The sequence below is a fragment of the Phyllobates terribilis genome, unplaced genomic scaffold (assembly GCF_046119375.1).
Source record: "Phyllobates terribilis strain yellow unplaced genomic scaffold, ASM4611937v1 Scaffold_2__4_contigs__length_985480577, whole genome shotgun sequence".
NCBI lineage: Eukaryota > Metazoa > Chordata > Amphibia > Anura > Dendrobatidae > Phyllobates > Phyllobates terribilis.
In genome coordinates this window covers 362,504,726-362,520,460 of record NW_027362762.1, presented here as the reverse complement: position 1 = coordinate 362,520,460, position 15,735 = coordinate 362,504,726, and the positions used below count along the sequence as shown (strand labels likewise).

Sequence of the window (15,735 nt, the reverse complement as noted above, 5' to 3'; positions counted from 1 at the left end):
ACAATTTTCAATCAGGATTGGTAGTGAAATGACTGAGGCTGTGGTCATTATATAACACTCTCATTCTTATACTCTTGCATCCCTTGACTGAACTTGATGAACTTTTGCATTTCTCCCACTGCAATAATTATCTATGTATGTATATAATTATGTAATCGCTCATCGGACCATACATTGGTCCACCATATGGCCCATGTCACATCACGTTCCAGAGATATGATATCCCATACATCATTTTATATCAAGAGGCACTGTTGTAATACATCAACCACTAGTCTCTTCCAATCTATTCTGTGACTGGCAATTATTCCTAATTTCTCTACGCCTATCTTCTCCAATTTCCTGATTTTCCTACTTGTAAAAGAGAGATGTAGAAAATAGCTATACTTTGAAGGACTGCACTCCCTGTTATAAAGTTGAGGGATTACCAAATGTCCTTATGTTAAAGGGGTTATCCGGGACTTTTTTTTTTTTTACTTTAGGCTTAAGATCTGTTGTACCCGGATCCGGTTCAGAGCGGTCACTGACCGCTCTTGCAGGCGATTCTACTGCTTCCCGCCCATTGACAGAGCATCTCTTCCTCTTCCAGGCTGCTCTGTCAATGGGGCGTGACTGCCGACATCCTGCTGACTGACAGTTGGCTTCCTGCAGTTAGGCAGCGGGGAACTGGTTGTCAATCAGCATGACATCGGCAGTCACGCCTCATCAACAGAGCAGAGCGGAAGAGAGGCCGCTGCTCTGTCGACGTGATGTCAGCGGAAGCTGCAGAAATGCCGGCCGAAGCAGTCTGTCACCGCTTTGGGCTGGCAGTGGCCTACGGTGGGCAGAACAGGCTGATAGTTAGCAACGCACCTGCCTGTTAGTTCTTAGGCCCATAGTAAAAAAATTAAATAGTGCCAGATAACCCCTTTAGCTTAGTTTGCGCTTTATGCAGTGCTCCTAGGGAAGAACATTATGTATTTCATCTGTAATTCCCTGATATATTAAAAACTCAAAATGAATAAGACTTACAATTTCCAAACTTTGGAACATAAGAATAAAAAAGCAATGCAAATTATAATGCCTCCGGATTGTGAACACTTTGGACTAAAATGGTTACTGTTGAATATTTTTCTATAATGCTATATATAAAGTACCTGCATAATACTGTGCTATATTGTATGTGCAATGAGACATGTATAATATATACATGAACAAGACGACAAAAATACCCAATAGATTACATTTGTCACCACTTAATAAAAAAAAATGCAGTCTGCATGTGAACATTTTATACAGGCCTTACCACAAAAGCTACATGGTTTATGATGCATCAAGCAGTTACCAACTTGCTGTACCTATCACATTAATGCAATGTCATTAAAATCAATCTGCTTGGAAATGAACTTGATCCAGTACCAAAAATCTTATTACAGTAATGGACTATATTGAGACACCAACGCCTATTGTAATAATGGACTATATTGAGACACCAACGCCTGTTGTAAGGATTTACACTTTTTGATAGTTCTGTGGTTTAGAGGCAGCAGACTGCGTTAGTTTTCCAATGACAAAGCTTCCATTCCTGGGCTCAGGAGATTCAGGAATATTGATATCAAAGCCAACATTTTAACTGATTTTAAAGACTTGAATATGTATGACCTTTTCTTAATCTGGCCACATTAGATGGCGGTCAGCAGAACTATCCTTCTGCAGATGGCTACTTTTCCCGATTCCCCCGTATATAGACATGCTTGACTGGGTGCTTCTGTGTTATCAATGAGAGAGCTACTGCAAAAATTACCTGTCAGCAGCTTATCTCTCCGCTTATCAAAAGGATCGGGAGATTGAGATCCAACCTCCTAATCCTTATGTTCCCTGATATAACCTGTCGAGAGAAAGTTGGGAGGCCACCATACACATTGAATGATAGGAAGATCTGCCGAAATCGTAGGCTTTGGACAACTTTAACCTAATGTATTTCCTCTGGGATAGGTCATCATCATCAGATCAGCACCAATTAACATTATGTAGTGACCATGAATGGTACTACAAGATTTCACCCAGAGAAACAGAAAAAGCGTGCAGTACCATTCACTGCCACTACACATTCAGCTGATCACTAGGGCTGTCTGACACCCACTGATCTCATATTGGTAAATCCCTTTAAAATCTGTACATTTATATGGATGCAAATATGGATTCACTTAATACTGCTATGACAACATTAAATCCATAGATTATAGGGGCTAAGTCATTGTCATGGCGTAAACCGCAGAGAAGTGTTGTGCCTGTAACTTAAATTTCACGGGATTAAAATATTATCTTTTTTTTATTTATTATACATGAAGTGTTTCATATAAAAAGAGCTGGAGTTTTATTTATTCTTTGATAACTATTTGGATGGTTCTGTTCTAAATCCCGTCAATCACATCTACACAGCAATGGTGATCACATAGCATGGTGGCAGTATGTAAATGTCATTTAAAAGGGATTTTCTCAATTTTGGATGTTATGCCCTACCTATGGGATAGGGAATAACTCCCTGATCGCTGGGTGTCTAACCGATGGGACCCCAACTGATCCTGAGAACCAGAGCTCTGAAGAGCAGTGTATGAATGGAGCAATGGTTGATCATGTGCAGATCCGCTCCATTCATTGTTAATGGGAAAGCTGGAGGTAATTGAGCGCAGCGCTCGGCTGGTCTTCAGCACTAGAATGAATGAAGAAGATGTGTGCATGATCGGCCACCACTCCATTCACACGAGCCCTGGTTTCTCAGGATTGATGGGGCTCCCAGCGGTCAGACCTCCTACTATCGGGAAATTATCCCCTATCCACTGGATAGCGGATAGTTTCCAAACTAGCGACAACTCCTTTAAGTCAATAAATCATCTTAGAAAAATTCACTAACTTTACATATCCTGTTTGTAAGATAGCCGGTACTGGACAGTAGGCAAAAGCAGTTCTCTTTTAATGACTTGCAATATTTAATATATATATTTCTAATCTACAGTGATTCCAGTTTATTGTTGGGAAACAATACAGGAAACTACACAAGATAAATATATATTTATATATGTATATTTGTATATATTATATATAAGTTGTATTATCACTTTGCTTTCCCACAACAGTGCTCCACAGGCGCGCCTGTAATGTGGCAGCGCAGCCCTGAAGTGGTTAACAATGTTTGCACACAGGACCACTGCTTAAATCCTCCTATAGTAGCAGGCTTGGCCTGAAATCTGACCTACTGATTGAATTGTGTCTATGTACACAGATACAGGAACATGCTTCAGTTATGGTAGTGCCCCACAATATGGCTTCTCTCGTAGCTAACTTTCCAAGCACGGCTTAAAAGAACAGTTCTATTCTTAAGAAATTTCAAAGCACATAAACCAGCTTGTGCATATCTGATATAAAAAAAAGATCCACATGGCAAAACAAGTGCAGTGATGAAAGAAAAAAAATAATATTTTGCTGATTTTTTTTTTCTGTATGTGCCTACAAGTTACATCCCAGTATAAAATATGATTTTTCTTAGGGAATGTATAAGCTATTTGGCCACTAATTGTAGTATTTCTTTAAAAGTCAGTAATCAGAAATACAAGTACTGCATCAATGACAAACTTATTTGCTAGTTGGATACAGAAAATACCAAATGGGTGGTTGGCAGTGATCATATATGAGGCACGGTCCAATTTAAAAAAAAAACCTAAATTTAAAACGTGTAAAAAAATAAAAGGATCACTTTTGATAACACCATTCTTTGTTTCAGTCCTTTAGCAATATCGGCGTTTGTCTTTATTACGTCAGAACCATCATACTAAGGTTTCAGGTAGTGTATCTGGATTATCGGCGGACAGAAGCTCCCATATCTGCCATCTTTCTCTTTGCCATTCTTGCCAGTCTGGATCTGTTAAAGTTTTACTGTTTTGGCTGTTGGCGGGAGATTTTAATGAAGTCTGTCTATTTTGAACAGATTGCTCAGAGGGTTGAGTCCTTCCTAAAGATGTCCCTACGGCCGTCTCAGACCTGGGTAGTCTCCATATGGCCTGTTCAGCTGAAAACACTGGTGAGCGATGTGGCTGTGATGCACCTTGTTTTAAGGAGCCAGGATAGGGTGGAGGAAGCCTTGCTTCATTTCTGTTAATGTCAGGATGCCGTAAATTTAAAGGCGGTGGTCTATTTTGAGTGCAAGTTTTCTGTACATTGTCCTCCGTGACATGTTCTGTACTACTCAAGACCATGTTCTGTTCACATCTAGACCTGTGTTCAAGGTTTCTTCTAGCCGTCTCTGTTTGTGGAGTGCTGCTAACACGTGCCACCGAATTGTGTGGCCGGCCGTCCTGAAGAGCAGTTGAGGTGTGTGTCCTTCGTATATTGAGCTTGTCATTGTCTACTTCTACTGTGGAGTTTTTACACGAAGGCCAATTCGGTGTCAGATTACTTTGTGAAAGTGAATACTGCCCTTGATGTAAGGAACTGCTCTCGTAGATATTCCCATATGAACCTGAAGGAAAAATAAAAAATATATAGTAAAGCATGATAGGTCAGCAATGGCCACACAATGGCACAGACTTCTACATTTAGATCTACAGAGTAGCAGTAAGGCTATGTGCCCACGATGCAGAAATGCTCAGGATTTTTTCCTGAGCGTTTCTGCATCTCCCTGGCAGAAAAAAACGCATGCGGATTGTACATGCGGATTGTACATGCGTTTTTCCTGCCAGGGACAAGCGGAAGTGAAGCGTTCTTCACTTGCATTTCCGCATGCGGGTTGACAAGAGCTTTCCATGCGATTAGCATCACTTGGAAAGTGCTTATCAACTTGGTCACACTATATAAATCCATGCAAACAGCATGGATTTATATAGTGTGACCCCAAAGAATGGTTAAAAATAAAAAAATAAATGTATACTTACCCTCCGATGGCCCCCGGTGTCCTGCTCACTCCGTTCTCCCTTGCCGGCAGCAGTGGATTGAAGGACCTGCCGACGTCAGCGTTGCGTGACCCGTCACATGACTCTGACGTCAGCGCAGGTCCTTCAATCCACCGCGAAGTGCTGGGAAGCGAGGAGGAGCGCAGCGCGGGCCGCCAGAAGGTAAGTATATATTTATTTTTCATTTAATTCTTTTTTTACAGATTTTTTAATGGTACCTGGGTGTGGATGAGACTCTCCTCTCCTCTACACCCGGGTACCATCCGCACATTAGAACGCGCCAATTACGCAAGTACAGATGCACTCTTGCGGAATTGGCACGTTCTAATGCAAGTCAATGGCGGCGAAAACGCAGCACTTCCGCAAAATAATTGGTAGTGCTGCGTTTTTTTCCGCAATGATAATCCCCAGCGGAAATTTCCGCAGCATGTGCACAGCACATGCGGATTATCATTGGGGGACATGGCAGGCCTTCTACCATGCGTTTTTTAAGCGTTTCTGCAGCGTTTTTGCTGCTGCGGAAACGCTTAAAAAACGCATCGTGGGCACACAGCCTAAAAGCTGCTCACCAGAAGTCTCACTTAAGGAGGAGCACCTGACCCCAAGTAACCAGGAAGTAAGAAGTGACTGCATAACTGCAACTTGGGAGTACCCCTTTAATAAGATGGGTTTTATTTATGAAAACGAATGCAGTTTGCTATCCCTTAGTCTATGTGATGACACAACAAGCATCATACTGTGCTCTACCTGTCATTCCTTGATCTTTTGATGCTGATTTTAATGTTGAGTGCCATGTTCCCCATATGTCTAAGTTCTCCTGTGGAATAGAATCTGCAAAAAAAACAACACATAATAATTCTGCAAGTGAAAACACAAAAAAAAACACATTACAATTCAAGAATGAGCAACATTAGGGCTGAATTCACAATTTGCACGTTTTGGCAGATGCGCTAGAAAAACACATAAGCCAAACAAATCTATAGCGCCCCCCCCCCCATTCACTCAATGAATGTCAATAGAGGGTCTATTTGACCTGTTGGGTTAATATATGTTGTTTTAACTTTTTAAACTTTTTTAAATTCTATGGTGTAAGCAGACCCTGAGATGAAACAAGAAAAGAGATACAAATATTAAAGCATTAGGACAGCTAGTTCTATCTTAAAACATATACCAACAAATGTTAAAGAAGCCTTCCCATGAAGTTTTTTTCACTGAATCTGTGCATATAAACTCCAGTGATATCATAAGAAGACAGCAATCATTGGAGAAGGACATCATGGTTGGAAGAATAGAAGGAACAAGGTGAAGAGTAAGACCAGTAACCCAATGGTTTCATACTTTCAAGATAACGGTGGAGAAGACAATGGTGGACTTACTCGTATCTAGGCTTGCACAAGATCGATCATCCTACAGAGTGTTCATCCATCCATCAAGTAGCCATTGCCCAAGATCGAGCTGAAAGCCATTAAAATAAAGTGTATGTAATGTAGTGTGTGTGTTAATATCCAGCGTCGTTCTGCTCCTCTTCTGAATGACATTACTACTTCAGACTCTCTTGGTCACACTGCACTCTGTGGCAGGGGAGTATACTGTATATACACACACACTATATTACATACACATATACACAGATTTAGTGAAAAAAACTTCATGGGAGGGCTTCTTTAATAGATCTAGTAATTATAGGATCTTTATTTGTATGGAATATTTGGATTCGATCAGGCCTTTTTGTTTTTCCAGTATTTTAAAGCAAGAATAAAACTACAGATAGATTTTGATGGCACTATCAAACATATTAAATACCCTGTCCGAAAGTGAAAAATGATAGTATGACCACAACCTTAAATTTAAATATAAGTAAGGAGGGACTTAAAATAAGTTAGGTGTCCATATATAACACTTGAAACGGTCAATCTCCTGGTGCCATATCTTTATGATTGAGACTATTTTAAGGTCATACCTAGAATTGAGCAGATCTTCGCTGGGTTTCCTGAATTTTCCAAAACAATTTCATTTGAGAGAGATATTGCCCTCCTTGTTTATAGTGTGTGAATAAAAAAATGCAGCTTTTAAAGGTGCTGTTACTGCAGTGTATCACTCGATTCACATTCACACTGACTATGTAGGTACTGAACTTCCCTGTATCAATTGAATCTTTGGATTATTATCCACAGACGAAGACTATCATTTCCATTTTCAATCTGCTTCAGCCCGGCAATAGTACACCACAATCAGATTAGACCTTTTTTATATCCTTACGTGGAATGAGCTGTGTGCTCTGATCTCCTACCCCTATGTACAAGCATAAAATGGCTGTCTCCATCTGGCTGGGATAGCCCTCCTGATTGGCTGTACTACAACGATGTGACATCATAGCTGCATGGCATTAACGGGCAACTGGTGAAAAACGTATTTAGCCTCTCGTTGATACTTCAGCAGTGTGAAATGGAGTTGGGCATCTTTTTCTGTTTTGTCAATCCTCGCAAATCAAATCACAAAATGTTTGAACTCTCAAGGACCTGCAAATTTCAAGAAATTCGACTCAAACTCATTACACACAACTTTTTTTTCAGGGAGCATAGCTACAGTATAGGTGGTGCAAAGTTGAAAAAACAAAAAACAAAAGTCAAGGTGCCTAAAAGGGTCCAAAGGCACTTTCTGTCACATTGGAGCACTGTAGTATTACAAATTATGTGGTTGGTGGTAGGTGAGAGGCCTGGGACTTATATATCATTGCAGCCCTGGAGAATTAGGTTAAGTTCACACGTAGCATTTTTGCAACGTTTTTCCGGCTGCGAAAACGCTTGTTAATCGGTCTGCCATGCATAGCAATGCGAATTCGGATGTGCTGTGTACATGATGCGTTAATTAACGGGCTGAATTCACATTGCATTGCAAAACGCATCATGGCCATTTCTAGCGCGATCACACCGCGTATTCGCGGCCATTGATTTACATTGAAACGCAGCAAACCCGCAGGCAAATGTGGATTTGCTGCGTTTCAATTAAATTCAATGGCCGCGAAATGATCGCGATGCGTGTGGTACTCGGGATGAAGAGGAGATTACAACTCCTCTACTCCCGATAACAGCGGGAGCGGCATGGATGGTAGGAGAAGTAGTCTCCTCTTCATCCCGGCTACCACATGTGATAAAAAAAAAAAAGAAAGAAAAAAGTTAAAAATAAAAATTGAATCTCTATACTCACCTGTCCGGCGGCCCCCGGCAGCCGGTGGTACTTACAGGACCTGCTCTGACGTCACATATCAGCTGATGGTCACGACAATACCATGCTGACGTGAAAACCAACCCCATTGCCCCACTCGCCACCGCTACAGGGCAGTGAGAAGAGGCTAAGTGCCAGATTTGGCGCATCTTATGAATGTGCCATTTCTGGGGCTGCTGAGGGGTGATATTAATGGCCGCAGAGGTGGCTAGTATCCATGGCCCCTTCCCTGGCTATTAATATCAGAAGGCAGCTGCCTAGTTTAGCCTTTGCTGGTTCGATTTTATAGGGGAACCCTACGTCAATTTTTTTCTGGGGTCTCCCTGTAATCTAGCCAGTAAAGGCTAAACAAACAGCTGTGGGCTGATATTAATAGCCAGGGAACATTGTCACTAATGGCCCCTTCCCCGGCTACTAATATCAGCCCCCAGCGATCAGCTTTCCCTCTGCTGGATATAAAAATGACGCGGGAGCCCACGCCATTTTGTTTTTTACATTTTCGGCTCTGTGCCCACGATCCAGACATAGCAGCGCTTTGGACGCATATTTTTTGCTGCATCCAAAATGTTGCATTATATATTGAACGCAGGTAAATCCACATGTGTTCACTGAACCATGCGGATTTACCGCATTCAATACTTTCTAGCGGTCAAATTTCTGTTGTGGACACTAGCGACTTCGCACGAGAATTTGACATGCTGCGGTACTGAAAGACGCGCCGCATGTCATTGTCCACGGGTGATTCGCCACCTCTGATGCACGCATAGTGGACATGGGATTTCTAGAGATCCCATCCACTATGCTGTAACATCTGGATGCTGCAGGTTTGATGCTGTATAAACACGCAGCGTCAGACCTGCAGCGGCTCCTGATCGTGGCCACGTACTCAAACTCACCCGCAGCATGTAAATATCTGTAGCGGACACGCCAGTCTCCGCTGCAGATTTTGACCGATTGAAGTGTCATTATATGCAGTGGATTCACATTTACCGACAATAAAATTGCGGCATTAGAACACCGCGTTTTGGACGCAGCAAAAATAAGCTGTGTCCAAAGTGCTGCTGAGTGCTGATCCGAGGGACGTCGCAGCTAACGAACCAGCTGTGAGATGTTATTAATGACCACGGACCATGTTTGCCTAATGGCACCTTCCCAGGCTAAAAATAGCAGCTCACAGCAGCTGCATAAATTACGTGAATAGAAATCCTAATGAAGATTGGGTGAATGGGACTAGCTGACACCTAGCTCTTTGGTTTGGATATGACAAGGAGTCAATCAGACCTTTTCATGACCAAACTTAATTAAAGTAAAGTAAAGAGTTAAATAAATACACAGACACAGTGTAAACACTTTATTTTAATTACAACAAACACATTCTTTAATCATTCAAATTAACCAATATACTCACCCCAGTTCTGTTGGTAATCCAAGGTTTAAGCAATGTCCCACCAAATAACTTTATTTAGCTCCAAAAATCATTCATTGATGTACAAAAACGCATCAAAAACGCATGCATTTTCCCTGCCAAGGAGAAGCAGAAACGCACAGAAAATTTCTGCTTTAAATACGTATCGTCCGCACATAGTCTTAAGGTGCCAGCTCTCCATATTTTAGGAGAATCTCAGGAAGCTAAGACAAACAGTTCTCTGACATGAAAAATGACAGTCATGAGGGCACTTGTAAGCTTTTGTTGCCCAGTACTTTTGTTTAACTGTTATATTTTTGTAATGTCATGCTCTAAACATATTTCCTCCTCAAAGATTATCTTCAGTAGTACTTGTACGCATGGGAACTCCATTGTTCCAATACAATCAGTTTGCATGTATGATGCGGCCTCCCTCCACACCCAACTGGGGTTGCAATGAATGGGTGGATCAGAAAGCACCGCCCGTACACAGCCTGTAAATCTATAAATTTACTACATACCTTTAGGACACCACTGTGCTGAGGCATTTTCCTTGGTCTTGGAGAGTAAATGACTAACTAATGTCTGGTGGTCAGCAGCCTTCAGGATCTTCTCAGAACTATTTTCTTGCCTTGCAGTTGCGGATCGGTCAGACAATACTGGGGAATTATTGTCATATGGAGATAAATCACCACTGGATACTTTATTAGAGTCCGTAGACGAGTGTCGTCCTTCAATGGAAAAAGAACCCTCAGATCTCAACAGTTCTGGACTCCTGTAAGAAAATGATATACTCAGTTACGGATAATCTGTCTTTAGTTCAGGAAGGCAATCATTATAATAAGCTTACATCTCTACATTTTCACTTATAAAATACAATGGATTTTCCAGACACAGAGACTAGGTGCACATGTCATATATTTGGCGCAGATTATATGTGCATGCCTTGGTGCAGAAACTCACCAAAGGAGCAACATAATGGCAGGCCAAGCATTTAGGGTCCCCATTGAAATGGATAAAATCCACACTAAAAAAGTGCATTTTCACAAGAGTAATTGACATGCTATGGATTTTAAAAAAATGCAGCAAAAGCCAGGTTCTGCATACAAAAGCAGCATGTGAATGAGATGTAAGGGGTTCTCCGAGAATAAGCCAAATTGCATCAAACTGCAGATCGTCCTGGTCATGTGATAGTATGGGCTGCAAACTGAAGACATACAGCTCCCAAAACCTGCGTCTCAACTGACAAAAGCTGTATCACACAATCCTTCATTCGGCGGCCAGGAGCATGACTGTGATACATGAAGAAATATATCTCTTCCTCACTGAGCACACAGGGGGCTTTCTCCAGCTTCATCCTCTTCAATATGTATTTGTTTCCAGTTGGGTACAGTCCGTATCTGTTCACTGACAGCTTTATAGCAGGCTGATGGAGGAGATAGAGGAGGAGGACAAGAAGGAGGAGGGGGGGGTGAAGCTGGAGATCTTCTCGGGGAGCACAATGTAGTGTGCTTCTCATATCACTGCCGTGCTCCTGTCCCTGACTGAGGCATGTGTGATACAGCTCTTGGCAGTTGAGACATGCATCTTAGGATCTGTATGTTGTCTTCAGTCTGCAGTCCATACTGACATGGGACTAGGAAGGGCTGCAGTTTGATATATATGAAGGACTCCATTTTATCTAATTCTAGGAGAAACGTTTTAAGGTAAAACTCATCAACTTTTCAGGTACTGTAAAATGCTGTGAATTTTCTATGTGTAAAATCTGCACAAAATAAGCGACGTGTGAACCCAGGCTGAGGGTCTTTTACACAGGGGATGATCTGCCCTTAATGAGCATCACTCAATGAACCTGGTCGCTCGTTTACCTCATTTTAAATTATGAAAAAAAATCACAATATTTTGTAGAAAAGATTGATCATATGGTCCTCTGTATGAAAACCTTTACATTGTTGTTAGCAGCACATCCCCTGCTTCCATTCAGGGACGTATTGCTAAGCAATGATAAGTTTTAGATCAGCGTAAAAGATACAATCAAAGATAACCAAGCTGGTCATTTCCTCGCTGACTATGATGATTGGAAATCATGATTTGATCCTATGATCATTGCCCCATGTAAGAGACCTTTAGGTAATGTAATGTTATGTAAGGTATGCAGCTCTCTGGTCCCTTTTAGTTTACTAATCAGCATTGAGGTTACCCGTTATTTAACAAAGCATATAATATTATTCCTCTAAATAGCCACAAGGGGGCAGGAAAGTACTACAAATTATTCTGAATTTACCTATTGAACAATGGAACACACCATACAGATAGGCATAATACCGCATAACACATTTTACAATACAAAAAAATACTAAGTAAGTTCATGCATTTCAAAGCTGCAGTTATTATTAAACTGTCTCCTTATGGCACTCATTAGACCCAAGTTGACATACAGTATATAAAGCGGACTTTATAATCAAAAACTGTACATTTCACTAAGGAAATACATGAGAAGCTTTCTGAATATTTATGAGGTCTGCAGAAGAGTAATACCAAACAGTTGCAAACTCCTATAAAAAAAATTATATTCTTGTGAAATAAGCAAAAAAAAAAATCAAGAAACTGCTAAAGTACATTATTTTCAGGTCAACAGGAAATCTATGAAAAGCATGGCAATGGCAAGTATTTTTCCAATTAAGAATCTGAAAGACAAACAGTGCTTCGTGGAGGTGTGTTACATAACTATATAGGCACGCGGTGGACATGGAGAGAAGGGGCAAGCCAATCATATCCTGCCATCAAGCTTAATTGCTTGCAGAAAATAAGGAGGAGGAATGCAGTAAGGCTAAAGGCAGCTGATAAAATGGAGGATAAGGGTTGCACATCTTCACCACAGAGGGATAAAACAAGGATTGTTATGACTGACTAGATCTCACAAAAATGCTTTAATGTGGTCCAAAAATAATCTAGCTATGTACAGTATATATAGAGATAGATAAATAGCGAAAATGGCCAGCACATCCTACCTAATGTGAACATGAGTCAACTAAAAAAAAAATCAAACTATAAAAAAGGGTCAAAGTTGCCTCCTAAATTGCTAAGAGTGTTTGCTCTACGATATTTTCGCTGTTTGTTTCTAATTTTCTATTTGGCATGTGCACTCCCTCCCCCATCAGCCTCGGGTGATTTTAAGTAGTTAGCTGAACCACTCCTGACCCATAAATTGTAAGCTTTCAGCCCAGGAGAGGTGACAAAACAGGACAGGGACCCAACAATGAAAGATGCCTTGACGCTGGCTGTGGGCCAATCTATGCGCTAAGTGCTTTCCTTTACTGTAATTTTTCATATTAATATTACAGAATTTTTTTAAAAAAATATTTCATGTGCACATTTTGTAATGCTTTCTCATTTTTCCATTGAGGTAATGCAGTTTCAATGTCTTAGAGCAATCACTCTTAGCAATTTAGGAGGCAACGTTGACCCTTTTTTATAGAGATAGATAAAGCCATGGATAATTTATTGATAGATCAGCGGTGAACAACCTGGTTAGCTGCACAGGGGTCCTGCAGTTAAAGGGGTCCCTGCTACTGCAAAGAAGATATATGTAAAATATAAAAACTTGCCTCAACCAACAGATTTTTGAACAGTCCTTATCTGTTCCATTTTATATATACACTGCTCAAAAAAATAAAGGGAACACTCAAATAACGCATCCTAGATCTGAATGAATGAAATATTCTCATTGAATACTTTGTTCTGTACAAAGTTGAATGTGCTGACAACAAAATCACACAAAAATCATCAATGGAAATCAAATTTATTAACCAATGGAGGCCTGGAATTGGAGTCACCCCCAAAATTAAAGTGGAAAAACACACTACAGGCTGATCCAACTTTGATGTAATGTCCTTAAAACAAGTCAAAATGAGGCTTAGTATTGTCTGTGGCCTCCACGTGCCTGTATGACCTCCCTACAATGCCTGGACATGCTCCTGATGAGGTTGCGGATGGTCTCCTGTGAGATCTCTTCCCAGACCTGGACTAATGCATCCGCCAACTCCTGGACAGTCTGTGGTGCAACGCGACGTTGGTGAATGGAGTGAGACATGATGTCCCAGATGAGCTCAATGGGATTCAGGTCTGGGGAACGGGCAGGCCAGTCCATAGCTTCAATTCCTTCATCTTGCAGGAACTGCTGACACACTCCAGCCACATGAGGTCTGCCATTGTTCTGCATTAGGAGGAACCCAGGGCCAACTGCACCAGCATATGGTCTCACAAGGGGTCTGAGGCTCTCATCTCGGTACCGAATACAGTCAGGCTACCTCTGGCGAGCACATGGAGGGCTGTGCGGCCCTCCAAAGAAATGCCACCCCACACCATTACTGACCCACTGCCAAACCGGTCATGCTGAAGGATGTTGCGGGCAGCAGATTGCTCTCCACGGCATCTCCAGACTCTGTCACGTCTGTCACATGTGCTCAGTGTGAACCTGCTTTCATCTGTGAAGAGCACAGCGCGCCAGTGGCGACTTTGCCAATCCTGATGTTCTGTGGCAAATGTTAAGCATCCTGCACGGTGTTGGGCTGTGAGAACAACCCCCATCTGTGGACATCGGGCCCTCATACCACCCTCATGGAGTCAGTTCCAACCGTTTGTACAGACACATGCACATTTGTGGCCGGCTGGAGGTAATTTTGCAGGGCTCTGGCAGTGCTCCTCCTGTTCCTCCTTGCACAAAGGCGGAGGTAGCGGTCCTGCTGCTGGGTTGTTGCCCTCCTACGGCCTCCTCCACGTTTCCTGGTGTACTGGCCTGTCTCCTGGTAGCGCCTCCAGCCTCTGGACACTACGCTGACAGACACAGCAAACCTCCTTGCCACAACTCGCATTGATGTGCCATCCTGGATGAGTTGCACTACCTGAGCAACTTCTGTGGGTTGTAGAGTCCGTCTCATGCTACCACGAGTGTGAAAGCACAACCAACATTCAAAAGTGACCAAAACATCAGCCAGAAATCATTGGTACTGAGATGTGGTCTGTGGTCCCCACCTGCAGAACTACTCCTTTATTGAGGGTGTCTTGATAATTGCCAATAATCTCCATCTATTGTCTATTCCATTTGCACAACAGCATGTGAAATTGATTGTCAATCAGTGTTGCTTCCTAAGTGGACAGTTTGATTTCACAGAAGTTTGATGTACTTGGAGTTATATTCTGTTGTTTAAGTGTTCCCTTATTTTTTTGAGCTGTTTATATATACAGTACAGACCAAAAGTTTGGACACACCTCATTTAAAGATTTTTCTGTATTTTCATGACTATGAAAATTGTACATTCACACTGAAGGCATCAAAACTATGAATTAACACATGTGGAATTATATATTTAACAAAAAAGTGTGAAAATATGTCTTATATTCTAGGTTCTTCAAAGTAGCCACCTTTTGCTTTGATGACTGCTTTGCACACTCTTGGCATTTTCTTGATGAGCTTCAAGAGGTAGTCACCGGAAATGGTTTTCACTTCACAGGTGCCCTGTCAGGTTTAATAAGTGGGATTTCTTGCCTTATAAATGGGGTTGGGACCATCAGTTGTGTTGCGCAGAAGTCAGGTGGATACACAGCTGATAGTCCTACTGAATAGACTGTTAGAATTTGTATTATGGCAAGAAAAAAGCAGCTAAGTAAAGAAAAACGAGTGGCCACCATTACCTTAAGAAATGAAGGTCAGTCCAAAAAATTGGGAAAACTTTGAAAGTGTCCCCAAAAAACCATCAAGCGCTACAAAGAAACTGGCTCACATGAGGACCGCCCCAGGAAAGGAAGACCAAGAGTCAGGGCTGCCCAAGCCCTATTTCAGGATACTATTAGTATGTTATGAAAAGGAAAAGGATGAATAGGCAGCATTTGCATTAGTGGTAACTAATTTTTGGGTAAACTCAAGAGCAGATATCTATGAAAAGCCAGTGGAAAATATTCTCAAAACATAAGGATCTTGGCTGCAACATGTCCTTAAAGATTCATTGCTTACATTCGCATCTAGACTTTTTTCCACAAAACTGCAAAGTAGTGAGCACGGTGAGAGATTTCACCAAGACATTGTGGCTATGGAGAAAAGATATCAAGGAAAATGGAATCCTTCAATGCTTGCAGATTACTGTTGGACAATTGCAAGAGATGATCCGATGCAGGAGTACA

The 15,735-nt window shown here is 41.6% G+C and overlaps 1 protein-coding gene across 4 annotated transcripts in view; it reads right to left on the bottom strand.

The window, feature by feature from the left end:
• Positions 1–346: 346 nt before the first annotated feature.
• The window catches only part of ARHGAP6 (Rho GTPase activating protein 6), an 807,277-nt gene continuing 791,888 nt past the window's right edge, over positions 347–15,735 (bottom strand). For 3 of the 4 annotated variants that reach the window (XM_073664706.1, XM_073664709.1, XM_073664710.1), the window contains exons 11-13: positions 10,077–10,330; positions 5,673–5,756; positions 347–4,495 (exon numbers count right to left, since the gene is read on the bottom strand). In XM_073664706.1, coding sequence (XP_073520807.1) covers positions 3,804–4,495; positions 5,673–5,756; positions 10,077–10,330 — 1,030 coding nt within the window. In that variant the 3' untranslated portion in view covers positions 347–3,803. The remainder of the gene's footprint in view (positions 4,496–5,672; positions 5,757–10,076; positions 10,331–15,735) is intronic. The other variant, XM_073664708.1, reaches the window with a different exon arrangement.